Source organism: Pectinophora gossypiella, chromosome 16 (genome assembly GCF_024362695.1).
Source record: "Pectinophora gossypiella chromosome 16, ilPecGoss1.1, whole genome shotgun sequence".
NCBI lineage: Eukaryota > Metazoa > Arthropoda > Insecta > Lepidoptera > Gelechiidae > Pectinophora > Pectinophora gossypiella.
Genome location: NC_065419.1, coordinates 5,532,917 through 5,555,735, shown reverse-complemented (window position 1 = coordinate 5,555,735; position 22,819 = coordinate 5,532,917). Strand labels below are relative to the sequence as shown.

Genomic DNA, 22,819 nt, shown 5'->3' with positions numbered 1-22,819 from the left:
TATTTGAAAGAATGAATCGACGCAAGTGGGTCAATAGCGATAAGCGCTGATTGAGGGAAGTCGTCGACCACGCCGGCGGGGTCGGTATCGGGTCCTAAAGTGTTTGTTGTCACGAGCTAATTGGCTCCCTCTATGGCTAGAGTAAACGGGTCGTCGGGATCGTATATTACGTCTTTCGGACGCCGATACTTTTCAGTACCGTCTCTAAGCGGGATGTATTCGGAAGCCGCAACTACCAGGGGATTTGGGTGGTGCGGAGCAGAAACGAAAAAACGTTTTGCAGCTTATTTGAGCCATTGGGTACTGGTTGGCAGACCTAGGTCAATGTGCAGATTTCCCGTGGCTTTCGCACGAAACGATTTTGTATTACATGTAGACGGTGAATTTGAGAGGGACTCGCTTGAGCGAACACTACCCCTGCATAGGTCATGACCTATGCATAGTCGTGTAGATTTTTACCTTATTCCTAGGGACAATTTACTACGCTTATTAAGGAGACAATGAAGATGGCCTATTATCTGTGAAGTCACCGTTAAATTCGACGAGGCCAGTGAGCGCTCATACGCGGCGGTGTTGAACACAAACCCCGATTCGCCGCCGCAAGCGCCCGCGTCCGTCCCTCCGAACGACGCCCGCACCGTCGCCGAAGCCGGTCCGACTCCAGCCGCCGCTCGCCCCAGCGAGCAAGACGATTCCGCCCATCGTGGAGGACCAGCTGCCCGACTAGCCGCACCACTTCCGCAAGCTGCGGGAGGTGCTCGGCCACGTCCCCAACGCGCGCCCGTACGGGAAGGGCGTCCGGTTCATGGCGAAGACCAACGAAGAGTTCCGGCTTTACCAACGCTACTTTGCCGGCCTGGAAAACGCGACTGGACTCTCCTGGTTTGCCTACGCCCCCCCGGCGGAGCGCATCTTAAAGCTGGCCATCAAAGGCCAACCGGCGGACACCAACACCGCCGAACTGGAGCAGACCTATCTACGACCCCTAGTACATCCGCCCCATCCAAGGCAGAGTGGGTTGCATCTTCTTTGCGGAGATCCGAAAAACCCTGGGGTTCCAAGCCATCTACGGCACCACCGAGCTCCTCTGCATGCCCGGTGTCAAGATTGAAGCATGGAGGGAGGACACCGCGTCAAGGAACAATTGTTCCGAACAGTCCTAACTTGTACAAGAGGAACTTGCTGGAGCAAAAACGCTGGAATAGGGAGAAAGCTGCTAAATAGAAACTATTCTTATCTTATCTTATCTAGCCTAAAATGTCCCACTGCTGGACAAAATTGAGACTATTAAAATCTGAATAAACTTCTGCAGTGGACAAGAAGTCCCGTAAAGTTAACTCATGTTAACTGTCTTTACGAGAGACACAATCCGAGTTTAAGGTTATAAAAAAGCTAATCTTCTTTCGAGAATTAAATGAAACTTGACGAACTAACACCAAAACCTGAAGCGCCGGTTGATATTTCCCTTCTTAAGACACTAAGTAATCGAAGTATAATGGAAATGCGAATACGAGTTGCGTCACGGTAAGTTTAGATGTGTGTATATAAACAAATTTAATGAGGACGAGGGTTGTTTTCTATTGAAATATTATATTAATATATTTTGATTTTTATACGACATCTGATGATTCTGGTAAAGAAATCGAACCTGAAGGAAATACAAAAGAAAGAGGCAACATTGACTTGATAAGTGAAACATTTAAGCCTTAAATTGATTTTCCGGCGTTTTGAAGTTTGGTTTCTAGTTAAGTAATTAATCTAATTAACCTGAAAAAGAAACCGATTCCGACGAAAACACGAATGTTAAGCGCAACAACATTTGCATTGATTTGGTAAGTGAAAAACTTACTCCTTAAATTGTTTTTTTCGCTGTTTGAGAGTTGATTTTAATTTAGTAATTTACAGGTGGCTATTGGAGACGGGAACGCCAGAGGACTATCCACCCTACTAAAGAAGATGAACTTGAGTTCTAAAACAAACGCGACAAGAAAGCATTTAACAACAGCAATAGTATTTTTGCACAAGTATGTATCTGAACAAATCTGATACATTTTAATATTAATTTCGAAATAAGTACCTATAAAATACCTTGTAATATTCCACAGGGTCCTCGCTACGCTTTCCCTGACTGGTAGAACTTCTACAACCTTTCCTAATAAATAGGCAAAAACAAGATTGAACTCGGCGATGGTCAACGATATCGTGCAAACAATTGTACAAAGATGCAAAGATGCGGAAAATCTCGTTAGGTAAGTAAGTTGTCTAGGCTTTTGTTAAGCATATTATCTTCATGTTTTTCTATAACAAAATCAAGTTTGATTGGCACGATCTTGCTATTCCATAATAAAATTAATTGGTTTTCCTCCAAGGTTAGTATTACGACAAGGTGCGCCGATAAAGTGAAAACGAATTTGGAGTTTGTATGGAAATACTGTCCTGTGACGTCATCAACAAAAGCGGTCACACGTCGTAGGTACTCATTGTATCTTAATTCATAAATTAAATTCGAAAATACATCCAAATGTAAAATGAGATTGATTTATGATCGTCTTAGTCTGGGTTTTAATTTATCTTTGACCCAATCATATCTTTGAATCAATCAAATCAAAATACCAATTGGCTAATGTGAGCCTACTATATAATACTATGTATTATCGCAGCTTAAGAGTGCTTAAATCTGCCAGTTTCTAGATATTAACGTACAGATTCTAGAAATTACCTACTTTCTAGGTAGGTACCTACTTATTATAAATTATTTGTCTGTAAAAATCGTCGTACTTGGCGCACCAAACCATATCAAGAGATTGTAGAAGATCACAAAAAGATCAGGCTTGTTTTCTAAACATTAAACTTAAGTTATAGGCACCACTAAACCCGCCACCCGCCGGCGACAGCTGAGCCAGATTTGTTACTTTACGTTAAAAATATTGTCATCGAAAAATGACTAGGCACTTAAAACATTATTAAATACTTAAATAAGTAAGAAGTTAAATTACTTACTTACTCGAAATATAGTTTTTCATTTTTGCATATTTTAACCAGTCTGAGTCTGAAAAAATCATTGTAAGAAACGAATTCGGTACCTTGAAACTGACGACTACCTTCTTATAAAGAAAACGTCTTATTTGGTGAGGCAGGTATCCATAAGTTGTTCAATTTCCTACCTACCTTCCTCTTACATACAGTAACAAATTATTTAAATAAAATATTAAACAGACAGGTTCATATCATAGTAGTGTGTTTGCAATTACTTACTATTGAACATAATTATTTTTATCCATGAAAGTGTGTGGGCATGTCGTAAAAACCGACAGAGGGATTGTGTCCTCTAACATGATGGACTAATGTTATGGGCGATAGGCTGATCCCTTATCACCATAAGGTTCATCATATCCAGCTTACGAGACATCGTATCAACAGTGGCTGCAAGTTGTCTTTGATTACTTGTGGCTCTGCCCACCCCATTAGGGATAACGGGCGTGAGTTTATGTATGTATGTATGAAAGTGTGTCTGTCGCCTTTGGAAACGAAATGAGTTTACATACAATTAAAGGTACATTTCAAGTCTTATAGAAAACTGTAAGTAGTAAAGTAAGTGCATAATGAGTAGGTATTTCATTATAATATATTATTGATTTTCTTTATTGTTTCACAAAACGATTTTCCTTCTTTGAATCAAGTTCGATATTTTATTTGTAAATTGCTTTTAGACAGATTTTAGAAAAATGCCATGTGGTTTTTTGGTTTTCAATACAGTGTACGACCGTAATTATTGTTGTTACCCAGTAATATTACAATTAAAGGAATACAATCAAAGCCGACACTTTATCTTTTCAGCGAAAAGCTTCTTGGAATCGCGTTCGGGTAGGGTATTCAGGTATAAACATACTGAACAGCACTAATTTATTATACTTCCTTTTACTGACCTTTTGTTTAACGAAAGATAACGAGTCGGCTCCTATTGTATTCCTGTAGGTACACAATACACAAAAGAGCAAGTAACATATTATCGTCATAAACGTTTTATTCAAAGAATTCTGAAAGCAATAAACCGAAGGAACTCTGTATTAGGTATAAAAAAGTTAATTTTTATTCCGAAATGAAATGCTGCTAGAAATGCCAATTCGATGCTACCCGAAACACTCCTATAAAGGATGTTAGAGACATCGTAACGAAAACTTTAAGGGATGACTCAGACCATTAATCTGAGTTCATTCCAAGTTCCAACAGCACTAATTTATTATACTTCCTTTTACTGACCTTTTGTTTAACGAAAGTCGGCTCCTATTGTATTCCTGTAGGTACACAATACACAAAAGAGCAAGTAACAGATTATCGTCATAAACCCTATTACAAATAAAAAATCTACACATGCCCTTTTCTTAAAGAATTCTGAAAGCAATAAACTGAAGAAACTTCGTATTAGGTACAAAAAAGTTAATTTTTATTCCGAAATGAAATGCCGCTAGATACCCAATTCGATGCTACCCGAAACACTCCTATAAAGGATGTTAGAGACATCGTAACGAAAACTTTAATGGATGACTCAGACCATTAATCTGAGTTCATTCCAAGTAAAATAAACACATAATTTTCATGAATTTTTGGACGGAGAATCATGGTCTAAATCATCCCCCTCAGTATTCGTTACGATGTTACTAACACCAATACATACTCGTATGGCTACCTGTATGTACTTGTATGGTATGTAGGAAAGTTTTTTTAATTTATTTAAATGAAAAACTTAAACGGTAGTTTTACAAATCATCCCCGCCAAACTTATGAAGTTTGATGGCGAGTAGCGCTCATATGTTTATATCTTAATAAGTGACATGGTTACGAATACTGAAAGTAAAAATATTAAAGAAATATTAAAAATATTTAATTCGGAAACTAGTCCACATTATGTTAGTTACAAATATTTGAATAATCTTAGATTTTAGCTTACAATTCAGATGAAGTTCACCTTAATTATAGAAAACAACAATTTACACAATTTGAATCTAACAGCACGTCTAATATTACAAAGCGTTTCGAGACGTTGGGCATTTTCGCAAATTTTAAGATTTTGAAAAGAAAAATAATAATGTGTGTAGTTTTATGTCACGAATGGAATGGAATTTGACATAGCAAAAGTGTAAAATTAAAAATAATTGGAAAAAAGTTGCGATGGAAAATTCCACTTGATATTAACACAGAATCATGAGCTGAATCATCCCCCTCAGTATTCGTTACGATGTCACTAACAACCTGTATAAATGGTGTAACAGGAACAGCCCCTCTACATACATCCCAGTGCTGGGCATACGTAGGATACCTCAATCAAAGGTAAGTATATTTAACTAAAATCAAATTCAGTGTGATTTTTTCAGAAATCAAATCAAAAACCAAAGCTTACATTGTATTCTTGAATGACACTACTTGACCATATTGTTTAGTCGTAGCTAACTGATGTACTTATAACAGTGCCGCGATTTATTGTTTCAATAGAAACTGTGAGAATAATCGCCATAAATTAAATCTCTGTTGTTATTATTACATAATTAATCGATATTTATCGTTACAAATCTAAATCCATCTTAGTATTATTTACACATTAGTTAAAACTTTAAATAAGCAGGTTCGTTGCTAAATAGTATACCTAATACGTATAATGGAAACTATAGTAATCCGCCCAGAAATAAAAAGACGTCGAAATAAAAGAAAAATGCACACGATAATTTAACTTTCTATTAGATGCCGAGTGTTATTCTACACTCAGATAATAAAATGTATGGTATTTCTAAGAATACCCTACTTTATCGCCGCGTCAGCGTTAAGACCCATAAATAAATTCATGTACAACATGTCAATCATAATTATTGCTAACTTCTTTAATATTCGGGATGATGAAAATGTCGGCACGATTAGCGTGGCAAATTTTGTTACAATTAATTATGCAATCGTAGCTTTCTTGGTCTGATAGAAACCGTGATAGAAAGCTTCACAGATTATCCTTTTTTTCAAAAATCTTAAAATTTGTGTAAATGCTCAATATTTCGAAACGCTTTAACTATTTGACGTGCTGTTCGATTCAAATTGTGTAAAATTTTGTTGTCTATAAAATAGGGGTAGATTTGAAGTTTCAAATCTGCATATCGGAAATTCATTAAGCTTAGTAAAACTTTAATTTCGTAAAATCAATTTCAGAATACTTTTTATATTGCCTTTTACGTTTCTTGAAAAATTCCATGTGTACATTTTAGATTTTCAATAAGTTTTACAACATAATCTCATAATCTGTTTTAACCATAAACGTATTGTAAAGTATAGCTACCTACAGGAATACAATAGGAGCTGGCTCCTTATCTTTTATAAAACAAAAGGGCAGTTGTATTTTTCACAAAAACTAAGGTATCTAGCAAGTTAACAATGATGTTGAAAGCGATTAGTGTTCTTCAATGTGTGTGTACCTGAAATACAATAGAAAAATTAAAGGGATGTCTTAAACCAGGATAAAAGAGTGGGAGGTAACTTGGTTAGGAATGAGACAGATATGTAAATACAATCAGTGTATCTCAGTGCTCCGTTGTAGCAAGTCGTCTACATCAACACAGATCTAACAATTAAAAAGTTCAATAGTTTGAAGTGAAACCTTTGCCGATAATAACTATCTGTGAGTATACCGAAATACATCCTTTTCGTTTAAAATATTTTAAAATCCCTTTGTTATACAAGAATTTTACGGTGTTTTGAAATGTTAGATAGTAGGTATAGGAAATTTGGCTAAAACTATAAGTATCTATTTTGTTGTTATACAGTTCGCAATGGCACTTTTTCATTTCTTAAACACATCGAAAAAAGACGCCGCCGCTGCCGCCGCCGAGGATCTGCTAGAAATTCGGAACAAACTTAGAGAGAATCGTTTGTCTGGTGGTAAGTGTTTAGTTAAAATGTATTTCATCTAGAATTATTTCGTTGTGTTTATGTAGAAGTTATTCGGGTTGCTAATGGTGTTGTATATCATTGTAGAAAATGGACATGAACTGACTAATGATGTCTCCGGCAAGAGCGACGATACCGAACTAGCTGCACTTCCATTTGATGATCGTTTCGTAACAGTAAGTTTTAATTCTAAGTGTGGATCATATTTAACTGATATCACGTGGTAATTATAAGCTTGCCGCCTATTACATGGCTGTGAAACAAAGCCGGGAAAGAGTGGGCGTGCATACTATACACCTCTGCCTTTCCCTTTGGGAATTCCGGCGTGATGCTCTGTTATTTTGTGTTGTTATATTTACTTAATGAGGTTGTTAAAAGTTACAAAAAGTGTTGTCATAATTAATATTTTACTTTCAGTCACCTGTAAATATACTACGCCCCGTCAGCACCTCTCGAGTTGTGACTAGATGCACTCTTCCCAGGAATACGTTGACTCTGCGTCAGGAGAAACTTGAAAATTGCAAATTGGAGAAAGCTGCAAAACTCAGGCAATTAAAGTCAACTTCTGTAAAGAAAAATAAAGAAAAAAGCTCCTCTAAAGTGAACATGAAGTCCATACAAGAAATTCAAACAGTGCTAGAGCATAACAATAAAAAAGCACATGAAACTAACGAGCAAATGTCAGAGTCTAAAGAGGTTGATGTTTCGCTTCGTGAGTCCTCTGCCGAGGACATATTGAAGAGTAATGAGATTTCAAATTCGAGTAGTATAACGGTAAGTTTGATGAGTCTAAAATTGTATAAAAACAACCAAAACGAGTATCTATTCTGTTATTTGAAAATATAAGTAAGTACCTATGATTATTAACATTTTTCAATTTTTAGATGGCCACGTCTGATATATCTGAAAATGAAACGGAGGAACGAACTAAAGTAAAACGCAAAAACATAACAATCGACTTGGTAAGTGAATCATTTTTTCAAAAATATATTATTCCCTGTTTTGAGGATTGGTTTTTAATTTAGTAATTTACAGGTATCTATTGGCGACGGGAACGCCAAAGTGCCATCTAGGCTTCTGGATAGGCTGAACTGGAGTTCCTACACCAATGTGACTAGAAAGCTCCTCACCGCCGTATTTTCTCGCAAGTATGGAAAATTAATATTTTATCATAGCATTTTATGATTTAAAACTTAAACATTAATAGCAAAATACGTGTGTTGACACATTAAGAACCTTTGTCGTAATATTTTACAGTGTCCTCGCCACGCATTCGCTGACTGGCAGACCTTCTCCTGCCTTTCCTGATAAGCCGGCGAAGAAAAAACTTAACTCGGCGATTGTCAACGACATCGTACAAACCGTAGTTCAGAGATGCAAAGTTTCAGAAAGACTTGTTAGGTACGTTCCCTAGGCCTTTGTTAAGCATGTTATCTCCATCTTTTTCTTATTCAACAAGTGGAAATCTATCATCAAACTAAAATTCACAAGGTCAAGGCTGATTTGCACAATATTGCTATTTCATGTTAATATTTGTTGGTTTTCTTCCAGGGTCAGCATTACGACCAAATGCGCTGATGAAGCTAAAATGCTTCGCAATAGAAATCTGCTGAACAAACGTCGAGTCTCGAAGCTGGAAAACACCCCGCCATCCGACTCTGACAGCTCTTGAGAGGAACGTGGTTTTGCTAAGGTGGGTAAAAATTATAATACTCAGTGGTTTTGAGATTATTGTTTTTAAATAGTTTGAAGCAATTCACTGATTGTAACTGTTTATTTTACCGTTGTTTTGAGTGTAATAAACAGTTAGGTAATTGTAATGTATACTGTAAGTACCATGTTGTTTATGTTATTTTTTATTTCACAGGCCCTTTCATCTTTATTCTCCAGGTCGTGGAATGACACCTACACAACATTTGAGTACTCGATAAATAAACAGTGTGTTTTTTGTAGTTCAATTAGTAGTTTTAATTTTCAATCAATGTTCTTTTTTCATATATATATTTTTTAATTTAATATATTTTTAATGTACTTAATATAGATATTTTGTGAGAAAAGTCCTTTTTTTATTTTTGAACTCATTTTATAAGATATTCATAATCTTTTAGGAATATGACAACATTACATAAATTATATCGAGGTACTATATACGCCGTTTCTTTTTCTGTTGTATTCCTGGAGTTACCCAATTTATTTACAAAAGGGATATATAGTAAGAAATTACTGTCATAAAGCTTAATACAAATAAAAAAATATCTTAAACTGGTTAATAATGCATTTATTCGCGTGCGTACGTTATAATGTTTTACGATTATAATTAGAATAGTATCAGTACACTCCGCCAGAAAAATACGCATACAAAATTTAGTTCTACATAATATTGTGTCAGCGATATCGTAACGAAAATCTTGAGGGATGATTCAGACCCAATTCAGACCAGTATTCTGAGAAGTTATCAAGTGGATTTTTCTGTCGCTAAAGCATGGAACTGAAAAGAATTTAAAAATACTCTTAAATTTTCTTGAATTTTCCGGCGATAAATTCCACTTGATGATCAACTCAGAGTCATGGTCAGAATCATCCTCCTCAGTATTTGTTACGGTGTCACTAACACCCATACGCACTTTTATGGCTACCTATACATACTTACTTGTATGAGGCGTAAGTGACATCGTAACGAATACTGAGAGGGGTTATTTAGCTATCAAATGGGATTTTCTATCGCAAAAGTTTAGGATAGACAATAATTTATAAAATCACTAAAAACATGAATTTTGCGACGGAAAATTTCACTTTATATCAACTAAGAGTCATGGTCTTAATTACCCCCTCAGTATTCGTTACGATGTCACTAACAACCTGTATTATCGTGCCTTTAATAGAATTAAATTATATAATAAAAATAAAAACGTTTTCAATACAAATAAACTTTTATTAAATAAATAAAAATTCAAACTTGCAATAATATTTCAATTATAAAAAACATCCAAATATAAGTTCTAAACCATGATCATCATACAAAAAAAACCGACATACCATAATAAGCCTTTCTTACTAGAAATTTAAACAAGCGGCATTCAAATTCATTAGTCACTCGACTTCAAAATAACTTGTGGCAAGTAATTATAAAGTTTTGACGCCATAGCACAAACATTTTTATGAAAGAGGGTAGTTTTGCAACGAACCAATTTTTGTTGTAGGTCTCGTCGCCCACTTACTACTTTGTTAAAGCAATTTAAATGATTTTTACAAATAGAACAGTTTCAAATACATTATTGACAGGATCGTTAGCAGTTGAAGACGTGTGAAGTGTGGCTTACAAGTATCTGAGTTTTAATCCAGTAACTGCTTGAATGCACCACCGTTTTTGTGCAATGAAGACATCATCACTAGTGTGACATTGCCCCCGAACATTATCCTGTAAGTATCTTAAGTAAGATAGACCTAACAAATTCACCGTAAGCCAGCATGTTATTAACAACTGCGTTGTCAAGAAGTACTTTAGATAATCTCCACAGTGCATATAAAAGCCTACATATTCTCATACATAAAACTTTATAACGTTTATATAAGCTTCTCTTACGTTAAATGAAATGTTCAGCTTCCGATTCATTTATGGCAATGATTTCATTATTTTATTGTAATCATCATTAATTTTATTTATGTTCTGTATGAAATTTAGTTTGTACTTAACCATTTTATTATTGATAATTTTTCATTAGTTAATCCATTATCATAATCAATGAAGTACATTTCTATTGTAAATATCAAAAACAACTACACTATGGTGTATAGCAACATTGGATATTTTGTAGATTGGGGGATACACTCAGATTATGAGCGAATGTAATTGCTTTGTCTTTTGACAAATATAAATTACGTAATTATCATCGCTGCGGCCTTATTCCCCTAAGCAAATGCCAATGATAATAAGTAATGAGCAATGATACTTAGTTCGTTTTACGACGGATGTACCTCTGACTACCCCATGGTATTTATGTTATTATGTAGGGATGAGCGGCACGATTAGCGGAGCAAAATTTATTAAAACTTTCAGCTTATCTGGAATACAAATAGATGTGCTGTTAGATCAACCAGAAAAGGCACTTTTTAATTTAAATTGTAAACCAAAACCTAAGATCGGATAAATAGATTTCTTTTTTTTACTTTCAGTTATCTAGTAATAGACCAATCACCGTCAGCGTCTCTCCAGTTATAACTGGATGCACCATTCGGAGAAATACTTCGACACCGCGTCAGGGAACAATTGTTCCGAACAGTTCTAACTTGTACAAGAGGAACTTGCAGGAGCAAAAACGCTGGAATAGGGAGAAAGCTGGTAAATTGAGACTAATAAAATCTAAAAATAAATTCCTATGAAGAAACTTCTGCAGTGGATAAGAAGTCCTGTAAACCGATTCAGACAAAAACACGAATGTTAAGCGCAACAACATTTGCGTTGATTTGGTAAGTGAAACACTTACTCCTTAAATTGTTTTATTCGCTGTTTGAGAGTTGATATTAATTTAGTAATTTACAGGTGGCTATTGGAGAAGGGAACGCCAGAGTACTATCCACCCTCCTAAAGAAGATGAACTCGAGTTGTAAAACAAATGCGACAAGGAAGCTTTTAACAACAGCAACAGTATTTTCGCACAAGTATGTACCTGAACAAATCTGATACATTTTAATATTAATAAGTACCTATATTTAAATACCTTGTAACATTCCACAGGGTCCTCGCTACGCTTTCCCTCACTGGCAGAACTTCTACAGCCTTTCCTAATAAATAGGCAAAAACAAGATTGAACTGGGCGATGGTCAACGATATCGTGCAAACAATTGTACAAAGATGCAAAGTTGCGGAAAATCTCGGTAGGTAAGTTGTCTAGGCTTTTGTTAAGCATATTATCTTCATATTTTTCTAATAATAAGATCAAGTTTGATTGCTTTTCCTCCAAGGTTAGCATTACGACAAGGTGCGCCGATAAAGTGAAAACGAATTTGGAGTTTGTATGGAAATACTGTCCTGTGACGTCATCAACAAAAGCGGTCCCACGTCGTAGGTACTCATTGTATCTTAATTCATAAATTAAATTCGAAAATACTTCGAAATGTAAAATGAGAATGATTTATGATCGTCTTAGTCTGGCTTACTTATATTTGTAGATTAGTATTTTATAATTTATCTTTGACCCAATCATATCTTTGAATCAATCAAATCAAAATCAAAATACCAATTGGCTAATGTGAGCCTACTTTATAATACTATGTATTATCGCAGCTTAAGAGTGCTTAAATCTGCCAGTTTCTAGATATTAACGTACAGATTCTAGAAATTACCTACTTTCTAGGTAGGTACCTACTTATAATAAATTATTATTTGTCTGTAAAAATCGTCGTACGTGGCGCACCAAACCACATCAAGAGATTGTAGAAGATCACAAAAAGACCAGGCTTGTTTTCTAAACATTAAACTTAAGTTATAGGCAACACTGAATACCCGCCGGCGACAGCTGAGCCAGATTTGTTACTTTACGTTAAAAATATTGTCATCGAAAAATGACTAGGCACTTAAAACATTACTTATTAAATACTTAAATAAGTAAGAAATTAAATTACTCGAAATATAGTTTTATAAATATAGTTTATTAATATAGTTTTATTAAATATAGTACATTTCAAGTCTTATAGAAAACTGTAAGTAGTAAAGTAAGTGCATAATGAGTAGGTATTTCATTATAATATATTATTGATTTTCTTTATTGTTTCCCAAAACGATTTTCCTTCTTTGAATCAAGTTCGATATTTTATTTGTAAATTGCTTTTAGACAGATTTTAGAAAATGCCACGTGGTTTTTTGGTTTTCAATACAGTGTACGACCGTAATTATTGTTGTTACCCAGTAATATTACAATTAAAGGAATACAATCGAAGCCGACACTTTATCTTTTCAGCGAAAAGCTTCTTGGAATCGCGTTCGGGTAGGGTATTCAGGTATAAACATACTGAACAGCACTAATTTATTATACTTCCTTTTACTGACCTTTTGTTTAACGAAAGTCGGCTCCTATTGTATTCCTGTAGGTACACAATACACAAAAGAGCAAGTAACAGATTATCGTCATAAACCCTATTACAAATAAAAAATCTACACATGCCCTTTTCTTAAAGAATTCTGAAAGCAATAAACTGAAGAAACTTCGTATTAGGTACAAAAAAGTTAATTTTTATTCCGAAATGAAATGCCGCTAGATACCCAATTCGATGCTACCCGAAACACTCCTATAAAGGATGTTAGAGACATCGTAACGAAAACTTTAATGGATGACTCAGACCATTAATCTGAGTTCATTCCAAGTAAAATAAACACATAATTTTCATGAATTTTTGGACGGAGAATCATGGTCTAAATCATCCCCCTCAGTATTCGTTACGATGTTACTAACACCAATACATACTCGTATGGCTACCTGTATGTACTTGTATGGTATGTAGGAAAGTTTTTTTTAATTAATTTAAATGAAAAACTTAAACGGTAGATTTACAAATCATCCCCGCCAAACTTATGAAGTTTGATGGCGAGTAGCGCTCATATGTTTATACCTTAATAAGTGACATGGTTACGAATACTGAAAGTAAAAATATTAAAGAAATATTAAAAATATTTAATTCGGAAACTAGTCCACATTATGTTAGTTACAAATATTTGAATAATCTTAGATTTTAGCTTACAATTCAGATGAAGTTCACCTTAATTATAGAAAACAACAATTTACACAATTTGAATCTAACAGCACGTCTAATATTACAAAGCGTTTCAAAACATTGGGCATTTTCATAAATTTTAAGATTTTGAAAAGAAAAAGAATAATGTGTGTAGTTTTTTGTCACGAATGGAATGGAATTTGACATCGCAAAAGTGTAGAATTAAAAATAATTGGAAAAAAGTTGCGATGGAAAATTCCACTTGATATTAACACAGAATCATGAGCTGAATCATCCCCCTCAGTATTCGTTACGATGTCACTAACAACCTGTATAAATGGTGTACTTACATAACAGGAACAGCCCCTCTACATACATCCCAGTGCTGGGCATACGTAGGATACCTCAATCAAAGGTAAGTATATTTAACTAAAATCAAATTCAGTGTGAATTTTTCAGAAATCAAATAGCTAGTAATAATTTCCTTTCAACCAAAGCTTACATTGTATTCTTGAATGACACTACCTGGCCATATTGTTTAGTCGTAGCTTACTGATGTACTTATAACAGTGCCGCGATTTATTGTTTCAATAGAAACTGTGAGGATAATCGCCATAAATTAAATCCTGTTGTTATTATTAGATATACAATCGATATTTATCGTTACAAATCTAAATCCATCTTAGTATTATTTACACATTAGTTAAGACTTTAAAAAAGCAGGTTTGTTGCTGAATAGTAGGTATACCTAATACGTATAATGGAAACTATAGTAATCCGCCCAGAAATAAAAAGACATCGAAATAAAAGAAAAATGCTACTTTCTATTAGATGCCGAGTGTAATTCTAAACTCAGATATTAAAATGTAAGGTATTTTTAAGAATACCTATATTTTATCGCCGCGGCAGCGTTAAGACCCATAAATAAATTCATATTGTACAACATGTTAATCATAACTATTGCTAACTTCTTTAATATTCGGGATGATGAGAATGTCAGCACGATTAGCGGGGCAAATTTTGCTACAATTAATTATGCAATCGTAGCTTTCTTGGTCTGATGGAACCCGTGATAGAAAGCTTCACAGATCATCCTTTTTTTCAAAAATCTAAATATTTGTGTAAATGCTCAATGTTTCGAAACGCTTTAAATATTTGACGTGCTTTAGATTCAAATTGTGTAAAATTTTGTTGTCTATAAAGCCCTATTTTTGTTGTTTTGAAGTTTCAAATCTGCATATCAGAAATTCGTTAAACTTAGTAAAACTTTAATTTCGTAAAATTAATTTCAGAATTCAATTTGTACATTGCCTTTTTCGTTTATTGAAAAATGCCACGTGTTCATTTTAGATTTTCAATAAGTTTTACAACATAATCTCTGTTTTAACCTTAAACGCATTGTAAAGAATAGCTACCTACAGGAATACAATAGGAGCAGGCTTCTTATCTTTTATAAAACAAAAGGGCAGTTATATTTTTCACAGAAACTAAGGTATCTAGCAAGTTAACAATGATGTTGAAAGCGATTAATGTTCTTCAATGTGTTTGTACCTGAATAACAATAGAAGAATATTAGGGATGTCTTGGACCAGGATAAAAGGGTGGGAGAAAAAAGGGTGGGAGGTAACTTCGTTAGACATGTTTGAGATGTGTAAGTACAATCAGTGTACCTCATTGCTCCGTTGTGGCAAGTCGTCTACATCAACACAAATCTAACAATTAAAATACTCAATAGTTTGAAGTGAAACCTTTGCCGATAATAACTATCTGTGAGTATACCGAAATACTTCCTTTTCTTTTAAAATATTTTAACATCTCATTGTTTGTGTTTTAAAATGTTAGATATTCGGTATAGCAAATTTGATTAGAAGTATAAGTAGTTATCTATTTTGTTTCTGTACAGTTCGCAATGGCACTTTTCCATTTGACAAATAAATTGGAGAAAGACGCCGCTGTCGCCCCCGCCGAGGATCAGCTAGAAATTCGGAATAAAGTTAAAGAGACTCGTTTGTCTGGTGGTAAGTGTTAATTTTTTTTTTCTGGAATTATTTCGTTGTGTATATGTAGAAGTTATTCGGGATGCTAATGGTGTTGTATATCATTGTAGCAAATAAACCTGAACTGACGTATGATGTCTCCAGCAGCAGCGACGATACCGAACGAGCTGCACTTCGTTTCGTAACAGTAAGTTTTAATTCTAAGTGTTCAAATAATAGTAATTTTATGAGTTTGAATTAATCTCTGGATTATATTTAACTGATGTCACGTGTCCAGTATTTGTGCCCGATTAATGACAATAAACTTGCCGCCTATTACATAGCTGTGATACAAAGCCGGGAAAGAGTGGGCGTGCATACTATGCACCTCTGCCTTTCCCTTTGGGCATTTCGGCGTGATGCTTTGTTATGTTGTGTTGTTATATTTACTTAATCTGGTTGTCAAAGTTAGAAAAATTGTTGTCATAATTAAAATGTTACTTTCAGTCACCTGTAAAAATTTTACGCCCCATCAACAACCCTCGAGTTGAGACTAGATGCATCCTTCCCGGAAATACGTCGACTCCGTGTCAGAAAACACTTGAAAATAACGGACCCAAATTGTATAAGAGATACCTGCAAGAACAAAAACGATGGTCTAGGGAGAAAGCTGCAAAACTCAGGCAACTAAAGTCAACTTCTCTAAAGAAAAATAAAGTTAAAAGCTCCTCTAAAGTCAATAATACAACTACTATGCAAGAGAATCAAACAGTGTTAGAGGATAATAACAGAAAAGCACATGAAACTAACGAGCAAATGCCAGAGTCTAAAGAGGTTGTTGTTTCGCTTCGTGATTCCTCTGCCCAGGACACATTGAAGAGTAATGAGGATCCAAATTCGAGTTGTATAACGGTAAGCTTAAGGAGTCTAAAGTTACGAAACGAGTATCTGTTATTTAAATGTATAAGTACCTATATTAAATTTTTTCAATTTTTAGATGACCACGTCTGTTGAATCTGAAAAAGAAGCGGAACCTGAGGAACGTTCAAAAGTAAAAAGCACAAACGTTACTACCGACTTGGTAAGTGAAACATTCTTAAAGTCCTAAAATGAATTATTCCCTGTTTTGAGGATTGGTTTTTAGATTAGTAATTTGCAGGTACCTATTGGAGATGGGAACGCCAAAGTGCCATCTAGCCTGCTGAATAGGCTGAACTGGAGTTCCTACACCAATGTGACTAGAAAGCTCCTCACCGCCGTATTTTCGCGCAAGTATGCATAATTAATATATTATCATAGCATTTTATGATTTAAAACTTAAACGTTAATAGTAGAATACGTGTGTTGACATATTAAGAACCTTTGTCGTAAAATTTTTTCAGTGTCCTCGCCACGCATTCCCTGACTGGCAGACCTTCTCCAGCCTTTCCTGATAAGCCGGCGAAAAAGAAACTAAACTCGGCGATTGTCAACGACATAGTACAAACCGTAGTTCAGAGATGCAATGTTGCAGAAAATCTCGTAAGGTACGTTCCCTAGGCCTTTGTTAAGCATGTTATCTCCATATTTTTCTTATTCAACAAGTGTAAATCTATCATGCAACTAAAATTCACAAGGTCAATGCAGATTTACACGATACTGCTATTGTATTTTAATATTTGTTGGTTTTCTTCCAGGGTCAGCATTACGACCAAATGCGCCGATGAAGCTAAAATGCTTCGCAATAGAAATCAGCTGAACAAACGGCGAGTCTAGAAAGCTGGAAAACACCCCGCCATCCGACTCTGACAGCTCTTGAGAGAAACGTTGTTTTTGCTGAGGTGGGTAAAAATGATTATACACAGAGGTTTTGAGATTATTGTTTTCAAATAGTTTGAAGTAATTCACTGATTGTAACTATTTATTTTAACGTTGTTTTGAGTGTAATAAACAGTTTTGTAATTGTAATGTATACTGTAAGTACCATGTTTTTAAAGTTATTTTTTATTTCACAGGTCCTTTCATAATCATTCTCCAGCTCGTGGAACCTACACAACATCAGAGTGCTCAAGGAATAAACTACTATGCGAGAATCTCAAATAGTGTTGGAGGATAATAATAAAAACGCACATGCAACTAACGAGTAAATGCCAGAGTCTAAAATGGTTGCTAGAAATTCGGAACAAGCTTAGAGAGAATCGTTTGTCTGATGGTAAGTGTTTAATTAAAATGTATTTCATCTAACAATATTTCGTTGTGATTATGTAGAAGTTATTCGGGTTGCTAATGGTGTTGTATATCATTGTAGAAAATGGACATGAACTGACTAATGTTGTCTCCAGCAACAGCGACGACACCGAACTAGCTGAACTTCAATTTGATGATCGTTTTGTAACAGTAAGTTTTAATTCTAAGTGTGGATCATATTTAACTGATATCACGTGGTGTCCAGTATTTGTGCCCGATTAATGTTGGCTGTGAAACAAAGCCGGGAAAGAGCGGCGTGCATACTATACACGTCTGCCTTTCCCTTTGGGCATTCCGGCGTGATGCTATGTTATGTTGTGTTGTTATATTTACTTAATGAGGTTGTTAAAAGTTAGAAAAAGTGTTGTCATAATTAAAATTTTACTTTCAGTTACCTGTAAATATACTACGCCCCGTCAAAAACTCTCGAGTTGTGACTAGATGCACCTTTCCCAGAAATACGTCGACTCCGCGTCAGGAGAATCTTAAAAATTGCGGGTCGAATTTGCATAAGAGGTACCTGTAGAAACAAAAACGATGGTCTAGGGAGAAAGCTGCGAAACTCGGACAATTAAAGTCAACTTCTGTAAAGAAAAATAAAGAAAAAAGCTCCTCTAAAGTCAATATTACAACAAATTCCCGCACAGTAAACGTGAAGTCCATGCAAGAGACTCAAACAGTGTGAGAGGATAATAATAAAAAAGCACATGAAACTAACGAGCAAATGCCAGAGTCTAAAGAGGTTGATGTTTCGCTTCGTGAGTCCTCTGCCAAGGACATATTGAAGAGTAATGAGAATCCAAATTCGAGTAGTATAACGGTAAGTTTGATGAGTCTAAAATTGTATAAAAACAACCGAAACCAGTATCTATTCTGTTATTTAAAAATATAAGTATCTATACTTATTAACATTTTTCAATTTTTAGATGACCACGTCTGATGTATCTGAAATAGAAACTGAACCTGAGGAACGAACAAAAGTAAAACGAAAAAACATTACAATCGACTTGGTAAGTGAAAAATGTTTTAAGTCCTAAAATAAATTACTTATTCATTGTTTTGAGGATTGGTTTTTAATTTAGTAATTTACAGGTATCTATTGGCGACGGGATCGCCAAAGTGCCATCTAGCCTTCTGAATAGGCTGAACTGGAGTTCCTACACCAATGTGACTAGAAAGCTCCGCATCGCCGTATTTTCGCGCAAGTATGCAAAATTAATATATTATCATAGCATTTTATGATTTAAACTTCTAAACATTAATAGCAAAATACGTGTGTTGACACATTAAGAACCTTTGTCGTAATATTTTGCAGTATCCTCGCCATGCATTCGCTGACTGGCAGACCATCTCCTGCCTTTCCGGATAAGCCGGCGAAGAAGAAACTAAACTCAGCGATTGTCAACGACATCGTACAAACCGTAGTTCAAAGATGCAAAGTTGCAAAAAATCTCGTTAGGTACGTTCCCTAGGCCTTTGTTAAACATATTGTTATGTTCATATTTTTCTTATTCAACAAGTGGAAATCTATCACCAAACTAAAATTCACAAAGTCAATGCAGATTTGCACGATATTGCTATTTTATTTTAATATTTGTTGGTTTACTTCCAGGGTCAGCATTACGACCAAATGCGCCGATGAAGCTAAAATGCTTCGCAATAGAAATCAGCTGAACAAACGGCGAGTCTAGAAAGCTGGAAAACACCCCGCCATCCGACTCTGACAGCTCTTGAGAGAAACGTTGTTTTTGCTGAGGTGGGTAAAAATGATTATACACAGAGGTTTTGAGATTATTGTTTTCAAATAGTTTGAAGTAATTCACTGATTGTAACTATTTATTTTAACGTTGTTTTGAGTGTAATAAACAGTTTTGTAATTGTAATGTATACTGTAAGTACCATGTTGTTAAAGTTATTTTTTATTTCACAGGTCCTTTCATAATCATTCTCCAGCTCGTGGAACCTACACAACATCAGAGTGCTCAAGGAATAAACTACTATGCGAGAATCTCAAACAGTGTTGGAGGATAATAATAAAAACGCACATGCAACTAACGAGCAAATGCCAGAGTCTAAAAAGGTTGCTAGAAATTCGGAACAAGCTTAGAGAGAATCGTTTGTCTGATGGTAAGTGTTTAATTAAAATGTATTTCATCTAACAATATTTCGTTGTGATTATGTAGAAGTTATTCGGGTTGCTAATGGTGTTGTATATCATTGTAGAAAATGGACATGAACTGACTAATGTTGTCTCCAGCAACAGCGACGACACCGAACTAGCTGAACTTCAATTTGATGATCGTTTTGTAACAGTAAGTTTTAATTCTAAGTGTGGATCATATTTAACTGATATCACGTGGTGTCCAGTATTTGTGCCCGATTAATGTTGGCTGTGAAACAAAGCCGGGAAAGAGCGGCGTGCATACTATACACGTCTGCCTTTCCCTTTGGGCATTCCGGCGTGATGCTATGTTATGTTGTGTTGTTATATTTACTTAATGAGGTTGTTAAAAGTTAGAAAAAGTGTTGTCATAATTAAAATTTTACTTTCAGTTACCTGTAAATATACTACGCCCCGTCAGAAACTCTCGAGTTGTGACTAGATGCACCTTTCCCAGAAATACGTCGACTCCGCGTCAGGAGAATCTTAAAAATTGCGGGTCGAATTTGCATAAGAGGTACCTGTAGAAACAAAAACGATGGTCTAGGGAGAAAGCTGCGAAACTCGGGCAATTAAAGTCAACTTCTGTAAAGAAAAATAAAGAAAAAAGCTCCTCTAAAGTCAATATTACAACAAATTCCCGCACAGTAAACGTGAAGTCCATGCAAGAGACTCAAACAGTGTGAGAGGATAATAATAAAAAAGCACATGAAACTAACGAGCAAATGCCAGAGTCTAAAGAGGTTGATGTTTCGCTTCGTGAGTCCTCTGCCAAGGACATATTGAAGAGTAATGAGAATCCAAATTCGAGTAGTATAACGGTAAGTTTGATGAGTCTAAAATTGTATAAAAACAACCGAAACCAGTATCTATTCTGTTATTTAAAAATATAAGTATCTATACTTATTAACATTTTTCAATTTTTAGATGACCACGTCTGATGTATCTGAAATAGAAACTGAACCTGAGGAACGAACAAAAGTAAAACGAAAAAACATTACAATCGACTTGGTAAGTGAAAAATGTTTTAAGTCCTAAAATAAATTACTTATTCATTGTTTTGAGGATTGGTTTTTAATTTAGTAATTTACAGGTATCTATTGGCGACGGGATCGCCAAAGTGCCATCTAGCCTTCTGAATAGGCTGAACTGGAGTTCCTCCACCAATGTGACTAGAAAGCTCCGCATCGCCGTATTTTCGCGCAAGTATGCAAAATTAATATATTATCATAGCATTTTATGATTTAAACTTCTAAACATTAATAGCAAAATACGTGTGTTGACACATTAAGAACCTTTGTCGTAATATTTTGCAGTATCCTCGCCACGCATTCGCTGACTGGCAGACCATCTCCTGCCTTTCCGGATAAGCCGGCGAAGAAGAAACTAAACTCAGCGATTGTCAACGACATCGTACAAACCGTAGTTCAAAGATGCAAAGTTGCAAAAAATCTCGTTAGGTACGTTCCCTAGGCCTTTGTTAAACATATTGTTATGTTCATATTTTTCTTATTCAACAAGTGGAAATCTATCACCAAACTAAAATTCACAAAGTCAATGCAGATTTGAACGATATTGCTATTTCATGTTAATTTTTGTTGGTTTTCTTCCAGGGTCAGCATTACGACCAAATGCGCCGATGAAGCTAAAATGCTTCGCAATAGAAATCTGCTGAACAAACGACGAGTCTCGAAGCTGGATTACACCCCGCCATCCGACTCTGACAGCTCTTGAGAGAAACATTGTTTTTGCTAAGGTGGGTAAAAATAATTATACTCAGAGGTTTTGAAATTATTGTTTTCCAACAGTTTGAATTTGTGAATTACACATATTGTAACTATTTATTTTAACGTTGTTTTGGGTGTAATAAACAGTCATGTAATTGTTGTCTGTTAGTACCATGTTGTTTATGTTAATTTTTATTTTACAGGTCCTTCCTTTCGTCTTCATTCTCCAGCCCGTGGGATGACACCTACACAACATCAGAGTACTTAACGAATAAACAGTGTGTTTTTGTAGTTTTTATGTTAATTTAATGTACTTTCTTTCATATATTGTCTTTTTAATTTAATGTAATTTTAATATACTTAATATAAATATTTTGTGAGAAAAGTCCTTTTTTATTTTTTACCTCATTTTATAAGATATTGATAATCTTTAAGGAATATGACAACATTTCATAAATTATATCGAGGTACTATATACGCCGTTTCGTTTCCTGTTGTATTCTTGGAGATACACAATTTATTCACAAAAGAGATAGATAGTAAGAAATTACTGTCATAAAAATTAATACAAATAAAAAAATCTAAAACTAGTTAATAATGCATTTATTCGTATGCGTACGTTATAATGTTTTACGATCATAATTAGAGTAGTATCAGTACAGTCCACCAAAAAATACGAATCCAAAAAAAATTGTTCTACTTACATAATAATAATTATATAAGCGTCGTAGTGTTAGCGATATCGTAACGAGAGCCTTGAGGGATGATTCAGACCAGTATTAAGAGCTACGAATAAATATTATTCGTATATTCTGTTATCAAGTGGATTTTTCCGTCGCTAAAGTATGGAACTGAAAATAATTTAAAATACTATTAAATTTTCTTTAATTTTCCGACGGGAAATTCCACTTGATGATCAACTCAGAGTCATGGTCAGAATCATCCTCCTCAGTATTTGTTACGGTGTCACCACTAACACCCATACGCACTTCTATGGCTACCTATACATACTTACTTGTATGGGCCGTAAGTGACATCGTAACGAATACTGAAAGGGGTTATTCTGCTCATTATTCTGAGTTTATATCAAGTGGGAT

At 35.0% G+C, this 22,819-nt stretch overlaps 2 protein-coding genes across 2 annotated transcripts; both read left to right on the top strand.

The window, feature by feature from the left end:
* Positions 1-15,541: 15,541 nt before the first annotated feature.
* Positions 15,542-19,203, top strand: LOC126373707 (protein insensitive-like). Its single transcript, XM_050019940.1, has 9 exons — positions 15,542-15,650; positions 15,740-15,816; positions 16,116-16,520; positions 16,606-16,689; positions 16,753-16,880; positions 16,991-17,134; positions 17,930-17,984; positions 18,761-18,844; positions 19,150-19,203. Exons 1-9 carry the CDS (start codon positions 15,542-15,544, stop codon positions 19,201-19,203), a joined length of 1,140 nt encoding a protein of 379 aa, XP_049875897.1.
* Positions 19,204-20,720: 1,517 nt separating this feature from the next.
* LOC126373706 (protein insensitive-like) lies at positions 20,721-21,729 on the top strand. Its single transcript, XM_050019939.1, has 5 exons — positions 20,721-20,816; positions 20,923-21,006; positions 21,089-21,201; positions 21,312-21,455; positions 21,609-21,729. Exons 1-5 carry the CDS (start codon positions 20,721-20,723, stop codon positions 21,727-21,729), a joined length of 558 nt encoding a protein of 185 aa, XP_049875896.1.
* Positions 21,730-22,819: the final 1,090 nt, after the last annotated feature.